At 45.9% G+C, this 24428-nt stretch overlaps 1 protein-coding gene and 1 long non-coding RNA gene across 2 annotated transcripts in view; both read right to left on the bottom strand.

Moving 5' to 3' along the window:
* LOC126522299 (beta-hexosaminidase subunit beta-like) overlaps positions 1-3777 on the bottom strand; it is a 96120-nt gene extending 92343 nt beyond the window's left edge. The window contains exon 1 of the mRNA XM_050171024.2: positions 3419-3777. Within this exon, the coding sequence (XP_050026981.1) occupies positions 3419-3462 (44 nt within the window). The 5' untranslated portion in view covers positions 3463-3777. The remainder of the gene's footprint in view (positions 1-3418) is intronic.
* A 5940-nt stretch (positions 3778-9717) lies between these two features.
* LOC129382352 (uncharacterized) lies at positions 9718-13178 on the bottom strand. Its single transcript, XR_008610430.1, has 2 exons — positions 12718-13178; positions 9718-9921 (listed from the first exon to the last, which is right to left on the bottom strand). It is a non-coding gene; the product is annotated as an uncharacterized lncRNA (long non-coding RNA).
* Between the last annotated feature and the right edge of the window lie 11250 nt (positions 13179-24428).

The following is a 24428-nucleotide window of genomic DNA, read 5'->3' as shown; positions in this document are numbered from 1 at the left end:
AGGGCATAATTAATGCATTAATCGTGACCACTTCCAGGTATCAGCTAACCCCAAATTCGAATTCTCGAAGTGCATTGGCACACCCATCGAAAACCCATCGCCGCGAGCAGAAATCGAACCCGCGACCTCGTGCTCAGCACCACTGCCCGTATATATTTTGGGAAGCACGCTGTCTCAAATACAGAAGACGGCTCAGCACCACTGCCCGTATATATTTTGGGAAGCACGCTGTCTCAAATACAGAAGACGGTTCGTCGAGTGGGCCCATGGAATCTAAAGGCAGATCCGCTGAAGCGAGGCGCTGAAGTTGTCTTGGCGGGTAGTTGAATATCGGTTGCTAGAAACGAGCAGTTGGTGGCATCCGGCACCGGCAGAAATGCGCCACGTGGCCAGCAATTCCGCAATAGTAACAAATCGGCCAGTTGTCTGGTGTGCTCCGCGGGTTTGGCACGCGGGCATACTGTGGCACTAACTGGGCGGGAGACGGTGACGTCCGCGTTGGTGCATGAAACGTGGCACGGGCCAGCGTTGCGGGCAACATGGCGGCCTGCGCATAGATGAGTGGCGCAGCAACAGGAGTGTTGCGAAAGGCAGGGGCAATGGACTCAGCGACTTGGTCCTGGATGACATGCTGCAGCATGGGCGTCAACGAAGAGTGGGGTTTCTCTTGCATCCGAGGCACCAATGAAAGTTGGCGGCCCACCTCTTTGCGAGCAACTGTTTATTCTGCCCCGTCAGCGAAGTCATCGGCGGCAACCGTCAAGCCAGAGAGAAAGCCTACGGATGAATTGCGCGTGGGGAGCCGCTGCTTGCGCAACTCATTATAGCTCTGGCAGAGGTTCACTACATCAGACAGTGCGGGGGTTGTTTTCCAACAGCATCTGAAAGGCATCGTCGTGAACCCTCTTTACAATATGCCTGATCTTGTCGCTTTCTACCGTTGTTGCGTCGACACGCTTGCAGGGATCGATGGCGTTCCCGAGGGATCGATGGCGTTCTCGAAGTCTCACCGCTCTGCGGCGCTAGTTCCGCAAACGTTGGTAGGCGCGAAGCTTGTGAGATCCAAGCCGTTCAAACACCTCTACGAAGTTAGTCTTGAACGCCGTCAAAGTTGATAGGTCGGCTTCATGATTGCAGTGCCACAATTTCGCAACGTCGTTTAGATAGAATGTGGCGTTGTTCAGTTTGGTCGCATCGTCCCACTTGTTGTGGTTGTTTATCCTTTCATAGAAGGCGAGCCAGTTCTCAACGCCATGGTCTCTGATCCCCCTGAAAATGGCACACACCTACTGGCCCAAACCCAGTGACCCAAGTTGGCAGCAAAGACGTTCAGTGAAGAATAGCACAGACCGATTGGTGCATACCCAGTGCTCCATCGGCGTCACAGTTTCTTGGAGCAGCGGTAAGCAACCAGTGCCTCATCTACGGTGATCCATGTCGGCATGAAACTTCATCAGACCAACATCACGCCTGCGCATCGCACTTCATCCGGTCATAGCCATTCAAAGGCGTTTTATCCCCCTCCAGATCGCACCTCCGCTCATCTTAACTCTTTCTTCGTTCAAACAGCGAAAGACTGGAATCATCTACCGGCTGAAGCGGCGCACCACTCCAGTAATTCATCGTTCAAGGCATTCATTGAAAATATGATCTAAATATGCCCACCCCTCATGTAAAACCCCAAATGGGGTATTTTAGGTACCAATAAATAAATAAATAAATAAAATATAGGTTCGTTGAAGAGCGGCACGTACACACTGCCGCACGTGCACTGACCCAAGTTCGTCCAACCGTTGGCTTGGAACCCTATTTCCTCATTACAGCAGTCCGATGCGCCACTCATTCGACCACGGACTCGTAATTATAATAGCGCGAAGAAAAATACGGCGGACAGCGTGAAAGACATACAGAACGAGCGCTGTCCTGTCTTTCTTTCACTCCGTCCATCGCTTATTTTTTTCCCCACTCTTACCATTATGAATGCTACCAACTTGCCTGCCTTTCTACATTAAAGAGCCCCTAACCAGGACTGGCCATTTTGAGCTGACAAGCACAAATCATACAAAACGCGCTAACGAGCGTGTATGCAAAGTATTACATCGCTCCACGTCGCGGAAACGTCTGACATTTCATACCGAACGCCATTTGTCCTCCTCGCAGCCGCCGTGCTCCAAGCCGGACGGTGACGTAGTCGCGTCCCTGCTGTACGTAGTCATGTCCGCAGTGTGACGCCACTCGTGGTGACACGCGACTTCGAGAATTATTGAAGGCAACATCTGTTATTTGTGCGATCTGTTGCTTGAATTGACGAATTGAAGTTTAGAGAAATAAAAGAACACACAAATGGAATGTCTGCGTGATTTTTTTCTTTTACTTCGCACCGAAGCCAGAGAGATGTGCTTCCACTTCATCTGCTTGTTCACACGGTCGTGTGGTCACGTGCGCGGGTCCCGAAACTATGCCATTTTCTCCCGTGGTACGGCGCTATGATCATGCTGTGCGATCCGCTTAATCGGCCTCAGTATTCGTGTAGCACTGAATTATGCCGCTAGTCATGTGTCCTTGCGCACAGCACGTAAAATCGTGCGCTGGGCGAAACGAGGCAATCACAAGAGGTCGCGCGCAACGCCGTCAGCGTCGTCGGCGAAAATTCGCAGCGCCGCAAAAAAAAAAGTAAGAAAAAAATGTAAAGGGGGGGCCCGTGACGTTTGCGTTTCGCGATCATAGGTTCTTGGCAGTAAAATATTTCTATATCGGCTACTAGTGAGCCGATTTTTAAAAAATTTTGCGGCAGAACGCTCCCTGAAGGACACCTAACAACTTCCAGCGTATAACCAAAATTTGCTATAGGGCCTGGTGAGGGGCCCTTTAGGACCACGAACTACCCAGTGACTGAGGTAGGCGGAAAACCGGTTACAAACACATATACAAACATACAAACATTCATAGATAGCCCCCGCAAGGTTTGAGAAGCACCGAAAGAATGCTAACGCATTTAAAAAATGCTGGACGGCGATTCATATCCCAGTTGATGTGGACGTGAGCCTTCCCAGGAGAGTAGGAAGTGAGAATGTGGTGCGTGAACCATATGTCTTTCGCAGAGGCCCGCAGCGTCTCAAACAGCGTCGCCGTCTTCAACCTGATGTCATCTTATCAACGACAGCATCTCGAAACGCTGGCTGTCATGAGAGGGAAGCGAGAACGCTGCCCTTACCACCGGTACCATCGCACGGCGTTATTACACGGTGACAGTACTCCCCTTACCGCAGCCAGCCAATGAGCACAATGTCTTGAGGATACTGAGCCAAGCAGGATAAGAAGGACGGCCAAACGCTCTCCTGGCGACTCTGCCCGTGGCTGTCTGCATACCCAGGCACTTCACCCACTGAACTAGCGAAGGAACAGATGCTGTCCTCACCGGTAGGAAATGAGCTGCAACCACGATGAGCCTCGGTCGTCCATGCGTCGACCTATATTGCTCCTGCCAGCTGCGAGGTGGAGGTATGCGAACGACTGCACCGTTCCCAGAGTCAGGAACGCGACAAATAAGCACTCGGGGATCGATGCGGCAGGAATCACCGGCGCTGCTTCGCGTGCGAAAAACGAGGTCGAATGCGCGTGGCGTGCGCAGCCGCTCCACGTCTTCTTTGTTTTCTACATTTACAGCATCGTTATTAATCCGAAAGCATTATGTGCCCCTTTACAGAAACATTTCTCAGGGAGGTTGCTCTGCAGGTCCCCCTTTCACCCAAGAGGAAATTATGAAGCTCATTAAGGCACAGGACCAGACCTCTCAAATCCTGGCAGTCCATAGGGCTCGCGAGAGAGCCGTCAGGTTTCATCTGATGGTCCCCGAGTCGAGTTTATTCGCGTCTACAGTGGGCCAAATAAAGTTGTTTCACTCACTCACTCACTCCGGGAGGTTGCTGTAAAGAAAGCAAATAATGCCTTTGAAGAGAAAATTCCCTAAATTTCGCCCGGGGTGGGAATCGAACTTGGGCATCCGGGGTGCGAGACGAATGCCATGGTGGCTCCACGATTCTGGTTAACTAAAAATGAGGAGGACGCTTAAGCTTCGCCTTTAAAAGTGGACCGTGATAGCATTCAAAGATCCTTGACTGATCTGCACGCTTCCCGGCCACTGCAACTTACGTAACCGTAATGTTTACCGGGAAACGCTGGCGGTGAACGCTATGAACGAAGGCGAGCTTTCTGGTAGAAACGCGGCCTCTTGCCTGGGCTGATGTCCTGATATTGTTTCGCACTCTTAATATTTAAGTCTGAGAAGATCTAACATAAAAGGTATGTGCTGTCAGTGTTTTTTTTTCTTTTTCATATTGTTTGTGGGCTGTTATTCTGAATATTCTTAGGAATTACTTTGTAAAGATTGAAAGGCAAGGTATGAGCCACTTTGGTGATAGAATAGTGGTTGGGTATGCGTGGTTCGGAAGGACTTTTCGCGAAAGGATGGTCGACGCTGGACAGGGGACGCCGACACCGGATGTTCTGCGACCCGGGGCTTTTAACGGTATCGCGATAATAAAGGTGCGCCTAGTGCATGCGTCATAGCACACGTCACGTTCAAAGGAGTGGCCTAGTGGGCACGTCATTTTGTACACCATTACGTAGCAAATGTGGACGAGGTGGCGCTACGCCATGAGTGTATAAAATAAGTGCATAAAATAAAAAGCATTAACGGCCAATTGAAAGCCGCTGCGCGGTCCTTCGAGTTCTGAACTCCTCGCGGGCAAGCCAGCACGTCGTGATGCTTGGCGCGTTTTGATTTGCCCTTACCGAGGTACAGTGACAGCGCAGCCGAAAGAAGGAATGAAACATTATTTTTCAAACAAAAAGTAGGCGTTGGGGCCTTAGTCCAGGGCTCCACTGGCGCGAGCAGCTCGCTGGGCTTGGTCCAGGAGAGCCACTTGGCTCTCCTTTTCCTCGTCCACAAGCCATGCCTCCCACTGCCTGTTTAACTTGAATGGATGTGCATTTGTGCATAGGCTAGTAATATGTGAAGGCTTTTACAGGCACTCCCACGTGATAACGCAGCCGAGAGCACGCGCGGACAAGGGATGCACGTAATGGAACATTTCGCCAAAGGGACTATAATGCTATCACATTCCCAAACGTAAGCAGTCCTAAGTGTCTCTGCCGAATTTTTACTTCGCCGTGGGATTTTGACTGAAAAATTACGCGTTTTGCTCTCAAGCTAAGCTGTACCGGAAGTCAATTTTTCGTTTCTTTGTAATTACGAGCACCTCTCTACAAACCGTCTGTGCGCGTGTGTATACATGCGCACATTTCGCATAAATGCTGTGTGCATCCACATTTTCTGTATCCTCCTGAGACTCTTCGTGCATTAAAACTATAACTAGCACGAGACTGGCGTACGCATAGAGTGGGATCACTTGCGCGACATAAATAGCTTTGTAAAGAATTGTCCAACAGACACAGACACCAAGGACAGCATAGGAAAATTACTTGTACTTATTGATTTAATTAAAGGAAAGAAAAGTTATTGCAAATGAAAGTGCATGAATAAAGGATTGGCCGCTGGCGGGGCACGAACCCACGTCTTCGCATTGCGCGTGCGATGCTCTTACCAATTGAGCCATCAGTGCGCCCTTTTCCCACCTGCTTTCCTGTTTATTAATATTTATCTCCTTGTATCAAACCTGTGTGTGTTAGTCAGTGCCACGACCAACGGCCATGGCGGCGGATGTGTGGCATGTTTTTTGTCGCAGGCGTGACGTGCACGTGATCTTTTTGGGTGAAGACAGCCGATTAATAAAACCACACATGCTACCGGAAGGCATCAATGTTGCCGGATTCGAGACCCTCGTTGTGTAATGAACGATGAGAAAGCGAACCGAGGTCCCGATCTTTATTAGTCACAGCTGGCCGCAGGTGGGCCACGACTGCACCTGCGACAAGTAGCTTTTTTTTTTCATCCGCTTTTATTTGCATGAATTTCTCATTTCTTTATTTTAATTATGAATTACAAGCAATTTCCCCTATGCTGTCCTTGGTGTGCTTTTGTTGGCTTCTTGTGATATGACTAATAAAAGTAGGGCACTTGGTTTCCTTTCTTCTCGTTGTAAAAGATTGAACATGTACGCGAAAAAAAAATTCAATTGCTTTGGAATGTACGGTGAAGCACCTTTATACAGCTTCGACTCTCGCTACAAAGAAAAATACTTCTGGAGGCATCATTTCACGAACTAGGGCTACCGTTGACTTCCCATATTATCCTTTCTGTCGGGACTTCGGCTGTGGGCTTTAGCTACAGGCATGGTCGCCTTGCCAAATGCGATTTCGGTGGCAGCACAAAAAAAAAAAGATTAGTCCGATAATGTAATATTATACTCATCATTTACTGCAAATTTCTCATGCAAAATTCCGTGTTGTATTCACCCGCCTTTAATCGATACGATTGCTCTTCCATTTCTATTCTTAACATTTATATTGCCTTTTATTTCACCGTGTAACTGTAACTGTACCGCTCGCTTCGTTGCCAGGCTCCACAAGTGGGTATGTGCCATGTGAAGTAAATCATCATCATCATTTAAACAGCGATAGACTTGAGCAGTGTGGCTGTCAAGCGTTCTCGCCATTATCATTGACAATCCAGTTTTTTCTTTGCATTCTGGGCCCAGCTTCTCCAAACAAAGAGGCGCGGTTATTTCCTAAATTTTAGCGCGCATTAACAAGTGCGATCCAACTAGCCCAGCAACACGAATAGTGATACTCCATATCAGTTGCAGTCTTCTGCATCTCCAAAGACCATGGCTCATTTCTTGCCGTCAGCTAACCAGGAAATTCAGGCGAAATTGTGCGAGGTCATTGTGTCGTAACAGACGAACAAAATAGGTGGTATGCGAGTGAATAAAGTTTATTAATGCGAAAGCATTATATGCCCCATGAGGCGGAAAACCGGGCGCCCAGCCGGCGTTAACATCCGATGGTACCGAAGCCCACGTGACCAAGTGTGACATCACGTTCCCGGCGCTGAACCTGCGTCAACTCGCACTGCGAAATTCTACGGTGAGCAGCCACGGCGTCGGACTTCTTCACTGACTTCATCTGACTGACTTCAAACTGACTTCACCCGCCCCCATTATTTGGGTGCCCCACCCCTAAAACTGAATTTGCCGAATTCGAAAAATGCCTTGACCCACGTTGAAAACCAAACTGGCCTACTTAGCACGGTACCTTTTATGGTAACCTGTAATCACGAGTAACTTATAAAATAAAGGTTACATGCAAAATATGTTGATGTTTTAATTAAATGTTGTTAGGTATATATATATATATATATATATATATATATATCTATAGGTTACAAGAGTAAAAATTGACGGATTTAAAGGTTAGTTCAGCGCAAAGTGCCTTGTAACCTTTAGATTTTAACCTCTAAAGAACACTGCAGCGCATCAGTGAGGAGACCTACATCATGGATTGGACGTTTGCTGATAAATGTATCCTAATGCGTTCGTGTTCTGCATTTATGATCTGGTTATTACAAACGTAGGACGTCGGCAGTTCGGGCTGCATTCGGTCTTAATTTCTGTCAGTCAAGCAGTTACATTTTTCACGATATAAAAACAAAAAGGAAATCTTGCACGATCGCACTTGCATGTTCATCTGCGCGCTGTTCTTTGACGACCCTCCACACTTGGCGCATAGCCTTATTTGAAATATCAGCAACGAAGACTGTGTCATCGAATGATGTGGCGTGCACTGCCTGCCGAAACCCAGCGGTCGAACGTGACGGAAGCCCCCTGCTCTCGCACGCATTCTACCCACGATGAGACAGGCATGGAACATCGGTATTTCAACACGAGAAACAAAAGCGGGCGAGTTTCTTTAGAAAAATGAATATTTTTTAACAAATTTCATGTACGAGGCGAGAAAGAACAGTAGAAGAAAAGCACACGAACGCGATGGGTCTTTCAGTAAAAGGGTGTTGAAAACATTGGATGGTTCTATCACATATCAATATAATTCAACTTGTCTACTAAAATGTCCCTGTGCAGAACCTTTCAGTTGTCTGCATACATTTCCTGCCTTTAACCGGGTTCGTTTCATTCCCTGCACTGCCTTGATGCTGTCAGCCAAAAATTTCCCATGCTTCAACCATAAGCGCTCAAGATGAGGTTAATAGTTAGTGTGCAAGAAGCGCGTGCCTAAGAAAACCATGCCGACACGCGGTACCAGTTAGGCAGCGTGCGTACATAAGTATAAACGCGTGGCGAGGGAGCTGGGGATGCGGTACGGGCTAGGCGACCGGCGTAACTGCTTTGAAATAGACAACAAGCTACATGTCGGCGAACCATTCTGTATTGCACTTAGGATGTTTTCTAATAAAACTTGTAGCAACTGATTCCACTGCCAGCTTTCTTTGGGCATATCAAGCTGTGCCGAAGATTGGCACTACAACGACAGCAAATTTAAGTTACAGCAGACACGAAACGCGCCAAACGTTCAGTGAAATCAACAGGATGCCGCTACACTCACATAAAAGCCAGCGCCGTCCGCTCCGTTGTCTTTTTAGGAGACATAGACAGATGAAAAGAGCGTTAAATGTGTGAAGCCGCCAACTGAGAAATGAAATCTTTACCACTGTCCAAACACGACATGCTTCCACCATCACACCGATAACATCACTGGCACCTCTGACATTTATTTCTGTAATTCATTGATTGTTTTCATTTTTTTTTCATTTTTGCTTGTGCCTCTAAGCATAGAGTTAGTAGAACAACTCTAGAGGAAAAGCTGGGCCGGAAAAGTGGGAACCTCTAGGGCGCCGCCCTGTTGCTACTGGCCAATGTGGCCAGCGCAATTACTATTGAAAGAGCTGAAAACAAGTACCGGTCACCGTATGCTTTGTCATCTAAAAACGCATACCTGAGGTGTTATGAAGGTGGTGGGTTAATATTAAGTTTACAGAAAGCGATCACTAAGTCCGTGACTTATGTAAATCACGAACGACGCATTCATTTAATAAAGGATGACGCGAATTTCGGTTTCGAATCTGTTTTTTGGACGCGTAGTAATTTCGTACGGTTTAGGTTTGACATGCGATCGCGCGTCGACATCGGACGCTATGGCACACTCGTGCCTTCTGTGCCACCGAAGCCCCGAAGTGCCCAGGCATATACCTTCACATGTAAGTAAACGAATGTATCTCCTTGTTGAGAATATCACGCGAGTAGGCAGTTCTTGTGGGGCATCACAATCGTTTGAGAAGCGTCACAGAAGAGCATTTTTCTACATGCGGAGCGGCTTTTTTATTTGCAGGTTTCCCTTCAGTAGGAAATTGCTGGACAGGCGGACCAGCGCACCGGAATTGTACTGGCGAAGCCACAAGCAACTCAAAGAATCTGTTTAATTGTTGCACTTTGAACAATCATGCTTCTACAAAGGCCACAGCAGAAAAACAGCCTGATGCCGAGTATTTCTGTGCCCCGAAGTAATCAAGAGGCGAGTGCCTAATGCGGACGAAATCGAGTGCATCGAGACTTAGAACGACAGAAAGCTGAGCTAGTTGGTAAGGATTCATTATGCAAAACAGAGGTGAGGCGTGCAGACAGGACACAAGAGTAGAGAAGTGGGCGACGCTCGTGTTGCATGTTTGCTTGTAAATACTCTATTCTTGTGTCCTGTCTGCACGCCTCACCTCCGTTTTGCATAACGAGTGTATCAACCCACATATTAATAGCGTAGGCGTTTTATTAACTGTGCAATATTTTCAACACTTCCTTGCATGCCATTTCATGTGGAATATCTTTTTTGGTCACAAATTTGTGCAGCGAATCTATTTGCATGATCGACTTCGGGCCTGTAGGTCCGTTCACTTGCACTTGATGCTGAGTCTTTTACATGTATCCATAAACTGCAGATATGCACATCAGATCCCTGCGAGCATTTTCAAAATTCAGTTATTTTAGACAACAGGCACATATGCAATACTGACATAATCTCAAATACCACTAAGCAGCTGGGACACATTTTTGTTGACCATACTCGCAGGTAAAATAAGTAGATTATGTGGACAGCTCCAGCTCATTTTCCTTAAATCAGTGTGTACAAGAGGTATGCAAAAATAATTTTTTTCTCGCGCACCGATTCTTTTGCTGTATAAGCAAGAGAACCCACCACGTTAGTGTAACGTATCTTGTACATCACACTAATAAGTGCTTTAATTTACCAAGTGAGATGAGTTACTATTATGGATCATTCAGTCATATCACACTGCAAGCTGCATTCATCAATCTTCAATTGGATTTCGCAAGAAACATGTTTCCCTTTTATGCAGATATGCAATGGCAAGCCCTTCCGTTTGTTCCAAAGGTAAAATTTAAGCTCTAAATTAAAGAAGACATTTCTAGTCAGAAACAAGCAAAAATTGCGAGTGCAGAATATCAGAAGCCCAAGGTACAGAAACTATGAGAAGTGTCAAATGATTTTAAGGAAAGAATGGTATTTGAAGATGCAAGATTCTTTAGTGGAAATCAAGCAAGTCAGTATAGGTAGAATACTCTGAGAAGTTATGCGAGTAATGGGATAGCACACAATGGGTCAGGAAATGCGTTGTTTTTCTGAAAAACTAAAGCTGATGACTGTCATATCATGAGTCACTTTAGCATCATGAGATTGCTGTTTGATAAATTCAGAAACAAACCAAAAAGCAAGCCATGCAAAAAAAAAACTATTTAATGATGCTCTCTCCACACTGGGATAAATAATAAGAAACGGATCACGTCTAATGTGGACATATCAGACACCTTGTGAAACACTAAAGGAAAAATTCAGTTTCGAGCTATGGCACTTGCCGCATAGATGTGGGGGGCCTTGCACCAATAGTAATAGTTACCACTGCATCTAAAAATTTAAAGCATTCATGCAGACAAGGATGATTCTTTATATTTTTGGCTACCACTTCAAATGCCTCCACTAAGTGTTACAATGCTGCACGCAGCCATACTAAGGATCTCACAGCAACACTTGCAGGTAAACAGCAAAAACAGTCAAAGTGCTGGTGTATTCTGGACACTGTCTTTGAAAACTTTTAGGCAAGAACAGTGCAAGAAACAGACATAAGAACTGCATTTATTTCTATAATTCCCCATTTGAATGGCCGTTTCTTTTTCCTTCGACAATGCCTTCGCCTAGCCACAACAGCTCCCTCATACAGACTCAGCAAGCCAAGAGGCCGTGGAGGCAAATGCAGGTAAGAGGCAAGAAGCAATAGCACTGGTATCGACATTCATCTAATTTCTTTATTTTTCTTTCGTTTAGACAGCCAGCACACCTCGAACAGCCACCTTGACTGCGGGTGTGTCACCCTAGTCGCCAAGGGAACATTTGAGGGAAAGCGACAGGCAATGTGAACAGCGACTTCTCCATGTAAACGATACTCTTTCTCTCGGATGACTCCTACGTTCGCCACGCCAGCACACTTGTGCACAAAGATGCCGCGGAGGCACGTGCGCAAGAAGCAGTGGCACTGATGTCGACATTCGCCCAATTTCTTTTTCTTACACTGAGGCAGCCAGCACACCTCGAACAGCCACCTTAACTGCGGGTGTGTTAGTAGATTCCTGTTGTACATATGCTCATAATAAACTTCAGTAAACTTGAACTTGATAATAAACTTGAAGGCAAATGGGACTTTGATGCATTGTTTTTTTGAACATTTATTGTACACATACAATATATGTTATACTTTACAGTGCTACAGAGCGTATTTTGAAGCTTCCCCCTATATTTTGCACCTTTAATTACGTATGTGTTGTGTGGCCCTCAATTCAGTTCATGTTGTAGCAGTTGTTTTGTCTGTGTATCGCACATTGGCTTAAGCTCGTGATATCCACATACTTCTCTCACATATACAAAATAAAGTTCTATGTAGTCCTCAGTGTTACAACAAAAAATGAAAGTAAACAATCCGATCGTGGAATTGTGTTTATTACAGTCATTCCTATGACAGTTACTGACAAGTTGACAACTTGAACTGGTTAATCCGTCCATAGCCTCCTCTATTTTTCAAAAATAAAGGAGGCTATGATCCATCATGGCAAGGAATTGTATGTATACATAAAAAAAAGGGGGGGGGGGGGGTATGTGTGTGTGTTTGTAGTGGGGGGTATAACAGGATTAGGGCGGTACGAAAAAAATGTACCAACACCGTCCTCTAGACCCATTCCGTTAAGGTACCGTAACAAAGCGCATTAATATGATGAAGTTCATACAACCAACTCTGATATTACTACACACGCCAGGCGACGCGAGCTACATTTGCCATGACGCACTCGCGACTGCACCGGATGCCCTCTATATTATTCCCATTAATCGTGCTAACTGCACCGAGGCAAAAGAAAGATCATGGGCGCAGGTGCCTTTAAAGTATCTCGACCTTGCGAGGCACTGCTGCGCGTGCCAGGGGAGCTGTCCGTGCGAACAGTCCCTGGCACACACCTGCCTCGGCGGCCCCAACCTACGTACCGTTCTGCTTCGAGCTTTGATCCCCCCACTGTCCCTTGGGTGCCCTGGAGTTCCTGTGCCGCCTGCTTTATTATAATCTCAGGTGCTCTCCTGAGACTTCCGTTTGTCGGCTACATGTGCCCTACAGCTGGATCAGTACTTATAATAATAAAGAAACCCGATCTATCGTCGCTACGATAGATCGCGAAAGCGGCTTTTGCAACATACCGCGCCCGTGCGAAGAGAATTACGGAACGCCAACGAAGAATCTGACCACAGCTTCGAGCTCGTAACCTCGTCGAGTACGTGACACTCCTGCAACAGGCATGACCGCTGACAACCGCATACCACCGGAAACTTCAACAGGATCATCCCTCGGTTGCATAACTGCCACCTGTACGGCCAACATGGACCACACCCACACCGTCCCGTAACATAGAATAAAGAACAAACTTATAAAGCCCAAACACACGGCTGCACGCACACATCACGACACTACTAGCGAGGCGCCATGCTGCTACGCTGCTACGGTTGCCGGATTAAAACTGACTACTGTCACCAAGTCTAGCAAGCGTCTCAGGAGCTGGCAACCTCGGCGCGTAGCAACATGGCGGCGCTCTTGCGGTTCCCGATTTCAATGCATGGGCCCTATGGGTAGCTTGTCCTCTAGAGTCAGTATAGTAACTCTATGCCTCTAAGTGTCTCTTTCTAACATGGCGGAAGCGAGCAGGCATCAGCCACACTGGAGTGCGGCCATCCACGGTGCTATCATCTCTCCTCCTCGGTCCAATCGAGATAACTCGAGTTGCACGCTGGGAAGATTTTAAGTGGGAGCGGGAGGCTCGGAGCCGGCGGGAGTAGTTAGCGCGCTGTCGTCCTGTCGTTGTTGTAGTTGTCGTTCTGAGACGGCCATTATATTTGACTTGTTTGGATACCATCCGATCACCATTGTCTGCTGCCACCACTTGTAGCCTGCAGTAGTTATTACCGCTTCTACTGGGAACTTGCGCCATCCGCTGCACCCTCATGCCTTTGTGCAGCAGAGATCTTTTCGGTGTGTTGCGCGGTCGCTGCAACGAGCCGGGTTGTGAGTGCAAGCGATACACTATTCTGCGCCTGTCGGAAAGTGACAACCTGGTGAGGTGTGAATATTGTGACCACGTCCCAAATGCACACGGAAAAATATGTGATCTCGGTAAGCAGAACTTTTGCTTTTAATTATTTTTAGGTGGATAGTACGTGAATTCTTTATAGTTCGCAATTCAACATTTGACATAGTGCATGCTCTCGCTGCGCGTAAGTGTTTCTGAAAAAAGTTATTGTTGATATATTTGCTTCTTTATGCTCTTCGATTTACTTTGAGCTAAATTCGATGTTGTCATTTTGTGCAAATAGTGGATTAGACCTTTCTAAAATATTGAGCTTGTCGGTCGGATGAGTTGTGTCAGGGCAACTAAATGACCTCAACAATACGTTTCTTGTACTGGCACCGTGCTCTGGGCTGCTGTAGTTGACAGAAATCATTCAGTATTGTACAACTCTCCTCGCGCACCCTCCGTTAGCCATGCTGTCGTGGTGCGTGACTACCCGCGCCCTGGCCTGGAGGTAATCTCCGGTTTGTGCAGAGGTCGGGCAAGCCGAGGCGGCTCGTGGTTGCATTTCCGCTTTCTTTCGGCGCGCGTAGTGCTGGAGGTCGCGTAATCTCAAAAGTTCGGAGACGCGTTGAAGGGAGCAACAAAACAAACGTTCGCTCCCCTCTGCGTTCTTCAAGCCAACTTGATAGCGATTGTTTGCGGTCGTCAAATGAGATATGTTCATTTATGCCTGTGCTCGCGTGACACCATGGTTATTAGTAAGCTAATGATTACTGCTACGGCAGGTAAAACTACGTACCTTAGTTTGAGTAGTGGTCTAATGCTTTGCTATCGCTATTAGTGCTTCGCTTTTTGGGTGTAAATGCGTGTTTTTTCTATTTTCTTTTAGTCAAACGGGCCAATAATTTAACATGGGAATTTGTGGTTAGCATTGACTAACTGCGAAGAAAACACAATTCTCTTTTTACCGCAACGTCACCCCTTGTCTTACATCTTGCATTCAAATTTCGCACAATGATGTATAATTATATACAGCGTTTTTCCGGAGAATACATGTTGTATAGCTTTCGCACGAATTTTGCTTATGTACGCGTTTTTTTTTTTTTCGCCTAGAGCTCTGCAATGCGCTCTGCATTACTTTGTGAACATTAATGATGTTCTTTCGTTGCGTCTATAATTTCAGAAACGACAAATGCAGCCGAGGCAAAGGCGCAATGCAATGTGCCAGGCACCGTGTTCGAGGCCTCAGTGTCAGATGAAACCGTGAAAGCTTGCACATCTAGTCTCTCCTCGGTGCAATATGGTTATTATAATGTGGAATGTTAGCCAAAGCTTTTTTTATTGCCTAGTGTATCAAATATTTTAAAGCGAAGCTTTCTTTACCACTTCCCTCGACTTTTCCACTGCTGCTGCTGTCGCTGACCTGCACGCGGCGTCAGGGAGTGGTTTAGTACGTAATGTATATAATGTACGCAATGTATGAGAAATTACATTGTACGTGTACATAGTAGGGACGCAGGAGTGGCGTCTGTGAGCCCTTTCCAGCAAGAACTTATGAAAAGCCTCCAGGAGCGTTCCTATTATACTTTAGTGAGATTTCAGTTGTATATAGTTCAGCAAACAAACGAAAATTAGTATTATACTGATTACTTTTAGTAAAATAACATTTCATTGCTTTTTCCTGCATGCTTACTATAATGAGAGCTAAAGGTGAGCCAGTTCTAATTTTCCTTGATGTAGAATGGTTGGGCTCTTTGGGGTTGAGTTGTGCTCTGCAGTACTGCACGTTTTTGATAAATTTTACTTCGTCAGTTCACATTATACTGTGCATATCAAATGTTTGATAGGCGAATGTTTATAGGCTCTAGCTGTCTTTGTAGGCTCCACTGCCCAGTGGTGATATCCAGATTGCAGCTCCCCACGTCTACACATGCAGCGAGCATACGTGTGTTTATGCTGGCAGCAGGCAAGAAATAATCTGGGTCTCAAACGGCAGCCTGGAGCTAGCTGTAATTTATTGTATTTTAACCTACTACATCAAGAACCTCGATTATCTATATGCATTTGCACCATTCCTGGCGCTGATGCAGAAACTTGTGCTTCCCAGCAATGTTGTGCCTAGAGGGCTCATAAATGAGATTGAAGTGTTTCTTTGCCCTTCTGAAGAAAAAGAATGTGATTTGACTCAAAGTCTAGTTAACAATTTTCACCTTGCATTAATGTTCACTTGTTGCCAGGAGGTGGTGAACAGATGCATCATTTTGTGCATTACATTTGCATGCCTTTTTATAACTGTTCAAAATTACTGAGGTAATACATCCATTCATGCAAGTGGCACTTAGTATTGTGCACAAGTATTTTATTTAGCTGCTCAAAATTCTTAAATTCGTGCAATGTGAATTATGGCGGCCTTGTGTTGTCACTGAGTTATTCTAACTGCTAGCCTCTAGATGATAGAGTAATTGTGCAGTACTATGCATAGTAGTGTCCAAATGACATTTTTCAATATTGATCTTAAATAGGTAGTGCATTCCAGAAGTTTGAATCCCATCCTTGACATTGTTAGCTAGACAGTAAAATGTGTCTTGTAGTAATTTTAATAAAACAAATTTTCATGTTTGTATTGTCACAAGGATCTAAACTGAGAGTTCACTATGCTGTAAGCATCACCACTTCCAGCCTCTTGTCATTTGGCCCTACAAGCCAGCACTTTGCACATCTCCTGGTTAAGCTTCGTCTGATGTTTGTAAGAGCAACAAGTTGTGTTTTGATGCCAGTGGTGGCCAATGCTAACACTAAGGAAACGTTGCTCAGGTATAGATGGGCTGCATGCATGCATGGCCTTGTGGTCCAGTCTTCTTCTTTAGGTTCACCTATAGCCAATATTTTGTATATTTTTTGCATTGGCTACATTGCATTGGAAGCGTCTTTATTGACCTGCTCTAATGCTGCACAGGATGTGTAAAGCTTTTTTTATGTAGTGTCCAATGTGGATCTGAACGCAAGTGTCCAGTTTTTGTACCTGCAATCTCATGTACTAATCTTTGCATTGTTTTCTTGCTTCCTGACAGCAGTACAAGTTTTTACATGGACAGTTAACACGAATTTATTCACGACATGCATGGCTGAAACACGGTGATATGATTTTAAAAAATCCTGTGATATGATGCAAGTGATAGTATTCTCTTGAATTTTCAGATCTAGTCATGTGCCAGCAAGGCCTGCTGTATTTGTGGTGTATTCTATGTTGCATTTTCAAATAAAGATGTTGCATTCTGAAGTTAACCTTATACTGCCTGTGGAACTGTCAATTTATACTCAAGTTATTTATACAAGCTAACGGTGCCCCCTCCTCAGGCGTTCAAATTGTGTTTTGAACTGTATTTTTGGGAACATTACGGTTACATATTTGCTCAAAATGTGTCGCACGGGGAGTTTCATTTCGTCAGAAATCCCAAGGGATACTAGAATCATAGTAGCCCTTTGTTGGCTGAAATACAACGATTTAAGTGATTTAAATGAAAGTAAACTTTTGATACCACATTCAGTTGAGCGGTTTTCTTTTTTTGTTTTTTTTTTTCAGAGAATTTCATGTGGGCCCCGCTCTTTACATGGTCCGACGAGCCGGGTGCGGCCTAGCAACGGGGAGGCGCCACCTTCGGTTTTGTTCCAGAAAGGCCAAATCTCCGCATGGTACACCGAGCCGGCTGCCGCCAAACAACAGAGGTGCGTCATTTCCTTCTTTTGCGGTTCTCTGTTTGCGCCTCTTCTTTCTTGCGCGCTTCTTTCCGCGGTCGGATTAAGCAGCCGACAACCATGCCCGGAGAAACGTGAGCCCACGCGGAGGACGCCACTCGGCCAGTCTTTTTTGGACACTGTCTTTACACGTGGTTGCGCTTCGAAATAGTTCACCTGTCCACCTCGTGTGGTTTCCACGCGAAAGGGTGTCCCTGTGTCTCTCTCAGCCTAAGCAAAAAAAAAAAGAGAAAAAAACTGCGTTTTGCTGGCAACTTAACTTACGCAAGCCGTAACATTTCTTCGACTGCAATGATATCTAGTCAAAACATTCTCTAGCTATCAAAAAGCACAACAAGGAGGAGCGCGGGAGTACAGATCTCTACTTACGAATGGCATAGCAAGTGACAGACGCATACTGTTTTTGGGTATAATTGTGTAGCTGTTTAGCAATAAATGAAGCAAATTTTTTGCTTTGCTTATGAACAACGGCAAGTGTTCAGGCCCTTTACCCGTGCTGTTGCTGTTTTTCTCCTGCGCATGCATTTACGTTTACTGTGTGGATTGTACCAAGGGCATCATTCAGCCTGCAAAAATTGAAAAGGAAAATCAGCCAGCTGAAATTCATTTTTTTTTTTCATTTTCGCATGCTAACTAATACCTTAGGAACAATCCATCGAGTAAACAAACGCATGTGCAGGAGGATAAAAACCGCAACAGCGTGAGCCACAGGTCTGAACACTTGTAGTTGGCAAAGCGAAAATTTGCCTCATTTATTGATTAGCAGCTACAGAACTGTAGCCCAAAAGAATATGAGTCTGTCACTTACAATATACTATTCGAAAGTAAAGAAATTTCTCTGGCTCCCGCGCTCACCTTTGTTGTACTTTTTGGGGTAGTAGGCTGCATTTTGTCTTAATATTGTTTAGGTCAAACAAGAGGTGTTGCGGTATGCGTTAGGTCTAGGTTGCCTGCAAAACGCAATGTTTCTTTTTTTTTTTACTTAGGTTGAGAGAGATACAGGGACACCCTTTGTCCCGAAAACCGCACGAGGTGGACACGTGAACTATTTCGAAGCGCAAGCGTATGTAAAGGCAGCGTCCGGAAAGGACTGGCCGAGGTGCTTCCTCCGCAAAGGCTCACATTTCTCCGCGCACGGTTGTAGTCTGCTTAATCCGGCCGCGGAAAGAAGTGCGCAAGAAAGAAGAGGCGCAAGCAGAAAGAAGCGCGAAAGAAGGAAGAGACGCACCTCTGTTGCTAGGCGACAACTGCCTGGGCGGAGCATGCGCAGAGCAACGGGCTTTTATGAAACATGCCGCAGAAAGAAGGCCGAAAGAAAGCAGAGCCGCGTCCCCGTTGCTAGGCGACACCGGCTCTATATACGGAGCATGCGCAGCACGGTGTCCATCTGGGACCTCCTGCAAGCCGCTTTGTGTAAACATTTTAATCGTTCAACCGGTATATTGTAAAAGTAACCTTTATATTTAGGCAAAGGCACTCAATACTGTATGCCTATACTAGAAGTTAAAGTGTTGTAACCTCTAGTTGAGGTGCACGCTTTCTTACCTTTAATAGAAGTTAAATTTGTAAAGGTTGATGTGTAACTTATAAGTTAAAGGTGCACAAATCTGTGAGAATATACGCCTTTATTAAACGTTACCGTGCTAAGAGTGTACTCACAAAAGTGACTATATTTTTAAATAATTGTATCCTCAAGACCGAGGTACTGCAGAGAGGAGTGGATAAAAACATATAAATAAGTAAATAACAAAGCAGGAAAAAGTGGTTAGTTAATACAGCAAAATTGATAGGTAATTGTATCCGGGAGGGATGATGTCTGATAGTCTTCAGTGGGTGCTGAGAATGGCGTTGTCCGTGGGTTCGTTGTTCGTGGCGTTCGCAGATCACGTGATAGTGGTTGTTTGGTATATTGCAGGATTCGCAGTCTCTTGTATATTGAGGCGAGTAGTACAGTACCGTGGAGGTAACTGCCCATCTGAAGTCGGCGTAGTATGATGGCTTCTCTGCAAAGCTTGCAGTGTGGTGACCACTGTTCCCGCCTCTTTTTCGTATTTTCTAGAATGCCGTAGTGTTTTCTTTGTACCTTTTCGTCTGGGTATTGCGCTAGACGACGTCCAGGTGGGTTTACCCGGCGTACGTGTAATCGGGTCACGGCGTGAGCCCCTTCGTTTCCCACTAAACATTCCGCTCCCGGGGTCCAGACAGTCTACGTTTCCGTTGGAAAATACTGTTTCCCAAGCCACGAGACGACGCGACAACGAAGGATGCAAAGTTAACATTCCAAGGTGAAACAAAAATTTACTTCTTCGGGTAAGTTTAAATTAAATTATGGGTTTTTACGTGCCAAAGCCACGATCTGATTATGAGGCACGCCGTAGTGGGGGACTCCGGAAATTTGAACCACATGGGGTTCCTTAACGTGCACCTAAATCTGAGCACACGGGTGTTTTCGCATTTCACCCCCATCGAAACACGGCCGCCGTGGCCGGGATTCGATCCCGCGACCTCATGCTTAGGTTCTCCGTGTACGAGAGCACATGTTTATGTCAACAACAGCGCTTCATTTTTCGTTTTTCAACCAATGCAAGTTAGAGGAAGTAGTCACACTTCACAAGCGCGTATGTAAAAGCTGCTTTCTGCATTTCAAAATCTACCTCAAAATTAGATTTTTCATGAGTTCGTGACAAGTCACTCATAATCACAAGAACTGATATCAAACGCCGTTGTATCCAAGTGACCAAAAGTTGGTCCAACGAGGGATATCCCATACCGGAGCCAAAGATTAGGCAAGGGCGGATTGCTTTGGCATAAGGTTCGTGCTTCCGTCTTGAGACAGTAGTATGAACTATTGGCCGCGTAAACGGGCCACAGGTGGCATTCCCGTTGTCCCGTTAATGTGGATGGGCGGTCGGCGGCGCTTCACTGTGGGTGATTTAAGCCGTTGTTCGGTAATGAAACGCACTTATACTGCAGTAAAGTGATATAATATTACCTTTCAATGCTGGATCTTTGCACTAAATGCACTGAACATTCCTGCTATACGTGGGCGGAGAAGAAAACGTGGTTTCTGTTCTGGAACATCCATGGAACTTTTCGTTCGTGTTCGGCTTGCTTTCTGCCCATTCTGCTGGCGCTGCTGTTACACAGCTGAACTTTGTGCCATTATCGCAAAAACAAAATCTGCATTGCTGCACAACTAAGTTAAAGTAGCTAGTTATTGTGACTCCACTTAACCACTTGTACGTACACATACTTACATTTTACATCTTCTTCAATTATACTTGAAATATGGGACAGTTACTTAGTTAAACGGAGCACGCCTCTATGAGTGATTGCGCAGGGGCAGGATCGCCATGCAGCTTCAGACGCGTTTCTAATTGTTCGCGTAGGGATGTTTTTGAACTATTACATGCATAGCAATTATGTTAATAATATTTGATTATTTTAAAGGGGACGTTATTGTGTCGTTTTTTATTTGTGAAAATAATTACTGCTACCATCCGTCAAGCCAACAACAACATGCTAAAGAGTGCATTATATTAGCCGCCAGCAACTCAGTTTTACGACATCCTGTGTCTAGCGACTGTAAATACACAGCATCCTCTCGTAACTTCCGCTCGCCTTTTTGAAGCAGAAATTAAAGTACCAAAGCAAAAAATTTACTTGCGAATCAAAACTATTTCTGCTGAATGGGATATCCACGTAATAGAAGGGCACCTCAGGAACAGCTAAGGATGGTCGCGTGACCACCAAAGGACAGTCAGGCATATTTGCGCCTTATTTCAATTTTACCCTACGACATCGTAAGAATGCTTAAGATTTCGTTTGCTACTGCTGAGTGATCTGAGGCCAACTCGCTCATGTTTCGGGGTATGACAAGGATTTCAGAATGGTCAACACATCACTACGAGGAATAGCTAAAGCGCTGCGTTCAGGTGTCGTAGCGGCCCCTTCATTCTGTGAAGGGGGCCCCCGTCTGTCAAGCGCTTATATCACAAAATAGCGATGAAATAGAAATGATTGTAAGGAACGGACGGCGCGACGATCACATATCGCGCGTTCGACGCATGCAGTCACTCATTTTATTGTAGCGCAAAGGCCATAGCGCAAAGGCTAATCAGTCCACATCATCTAAAAGAAGTATACTACCATTTACGGCTGTGATACAACCAAGGAACGAACAGATTTTACAGAATATATGCGCACATGTAAACATGCAGCGGCTAGCACACGACGCGGTGCACCATCCACACCATGGCCCCCGAAGTTATCGCGCGCCGGCTGGTTTCTCTCCGGGCGTCGTAGTCGCACGGAGAGAGCGCAATTTTTACAGGTGGGCGTGGCCAACACCACGTTGGTGTGGCCGCCTCCTCCTCCGCACCAGGGCGGTCGCAACCGAGGGTTATACATGCGTCCAGGGTGCTTCCGGGTGCTCTCGTACTGTTGCAGGTGCTTGGATTAGGCGAAAAACGTATGCTTTTGCGCATCTGTATGATCGTTTACTGATTTAGAAATCACCGCTCAAGGTGTACGAGGGGCAAAGTGTATGCTGGTGCATATTGATTCTCAAATGCGTTTATTTTACCTGCAGACATACTTCTGCTACATTCAGGTGGGTATGGAAAAGTGGAATGCCTCTGCAAAAGATCATCATGTGGTGGAAACGCACAACACTTCGACATTTATGGACTATATAGCTAAGTTAACCTTTTTCCTTCTTTTTTTTTTTTTTGAGCCGCTGTCAAAGCTTCCTCACCAAAGCACCCATTTTCAAAGCAGTTTTGCCTGCTGGTGTCGGCGCTTGTTTTTGTCTGTGCATTTCTCCCCCGTGATGGGGCTTGAAACAAAACGTAGCATGACCCGCCCATAGAAACCTGCCGCAATCGCCCGTGTGCTTATACTGACGTGAACGTTAGAGATCACTCAGCGGGCAAAATTATTTCGGAGTCACCCGCTACGGCATGCCTCGCAATCATACGGTTTTCTTTTTTTTTTTTTTTTCTGCCCGTGTACCCAGAATTCTGTAGTGCGACAGGAGTTATATGTACAATCCAGGCGGTGACATCAACATCTCGTCTCAGTTGCACTGAACGCCAGCGCCGCATCCGCAGCAGGCAGCAATGCAATCGCTCAGTTTAGGCAGCACGCGCGCGTTAGAGAAACTGAACTGACAAGGGCTTGAAGTCTCCGTTCAGTGCAGGGGGAGCGCACAAGACAAGACGCACAAGAGCAAGACGACGATTCTGGCCGGTGCCTGAGCGCACAGCACAGCGGCTCCGCCTGCAGCTGGCTCCGGGTCTGCGGTGTTCGACGCTCCTGCCGTTCCAGAAAGAGTGCTTTGTGGAGATCGCCTAGCTCTGATCCACTGTACCTCCGGGTTTGCTATCAAGTAGCCGGCGGTTGCTCTCTTACGTTTATAGTTTTATTTCACACCTTTTTTGATTAAAAGTAGTAGTTATTTTTCGACTGATATCTGTCTCATCTTCAGGACAGAGGGCCCCCGTCTATTTTACTTCCATCCCTCCTCAGCATATACAAGTGGAGCTGTCCCTTCAAAGTGGAACAAGCTGCGCTCCTGTGGCTTTGGTACCCAGAAACGAGGAGATGATCTGCATGAAGGATCCCAAAGTACTGTGGCTTTGGTACCCACAAACGAGGGAGGATCTGCGTGAAGAATCCTAAAGTAATTCAAACTGCACTTCGGGAAGTCTCCCCTCACTGTCGCCAAATAACCGAGGTTCGGGAGTTTGGACGAGGGGGCATCCTTTGCTTTTCACCGGACCAGGCTTGTGTACAAGATCTGCTAAAATGTGCTAATTTTGCCGCGCACCCGGTGACCTATTTCATCCCAGCACACTTAGCATGCTGCAAAGGCCTTGTCTGCGGTGTAGCTGTAAGCTCAAGTCCAGAGGAAATGTTAGACATTTTTACTTCGTCAGGTGTCGTATATGTGTACCGCTGCACAAAAGTAGCCGATAACAAGAAGGTCCCTACTGAAACAGTTATCGTAACGTTTACAGAGACGGCTCGCACATTGGAGATTAAGGCCTGGCCATTGATTCACATAGTAGAACCCCTAGTCCCACGATCACTACAATGCCCCAAGTGTTGACGTTTCGGACACTGCGCTCACGGTTACCGGTCAACCACTCGATGCCGTAAATGCGGGGAGGAACACAGTTATAGTAATTGCACATCTCCAGATAGATCATGCTGTTTGTGTAATGGAAATCGTCGCGCTGACGATTCCAACAGCCCTGCAAGATCGAAGGAGCTTCAAGTTGTCAAAATATTTGAAAGGAGAATTTGCTCTCACGGGGAAGCTCTTGGAGAAATTCAGAGCAGAACACAGGGATACGCTGGAGTTACAGCCAACCAATCGCTCAGCAAGTTCTAATTATTTTCCCAGAGGACCACAAACGTGACAGAGAAAACTGTTGAAAAAGCAATAGAGAACCTTCTAGGAAATCTGACAGAGTATTTGGCTCAAGTACTGTCTACGCAATTCTCTGGGATATCTCAGGTTATAACAAAATGTAGTGTTTAAAATCAGACTTCCTCACTGGCTAAGTCTCCTAAATCCCAATTGTCGAAATCGCTCTTCTCTGCGAGTACAGATTTAGCGCAAGCTTCAACCTCACAACTATGTGATCAAGAAGTTATCTCGGAATCAGAGTCGCTACACAATCAGGATGTAAACATGGACCCTCGCACTCACAAACGCATCAGATCTCCTAATAACAAATCGCCTAGTTTCCCTCCGAACTCCAAAATTAAAAAGTGTGAGAAAGATTATCTTAATATAGCAGACTTTATGAACGAAAGTTTTTTGGAGCAAGCAGTTGCAGCTGCTCGGCTTTCGTCAACATAGGGTGCCTTATGGTACTCTAAAGGAATTGCCGGTCGATACTTTTTTGTACTACTGATTTATAATATCTCGTACCCCACATACTCCCCATATTACACTGTTACAAGAAATTTGGTTGAGAGATGGAGATCGAGCTGAGAGCTGGGAATTTTCGGCATCGGCCCACGCATAGGGAGTGCTTAATGCCTGCTTCACCTCCGCCGCGGGTCGGCCCGGCATTG

Source organism: Dermacentor andersoni, chromosome 6, assembly GCF_023375885.2.
Source record: "Dermacentor andersoni chromosome 6, qqDerAnde1_hic_scaffold, whole genome shotgun sequence".
NCBI classification, from domain to species: Eukaryota; Metazoa; Arthropoda; class Arachnida; order Ixodida; family Ixodidae; genus Dermacentor; species Dermacentor andersoni.
This window is presented reverse-complemented; position numbering and strand designations above follow the sequence as displayed.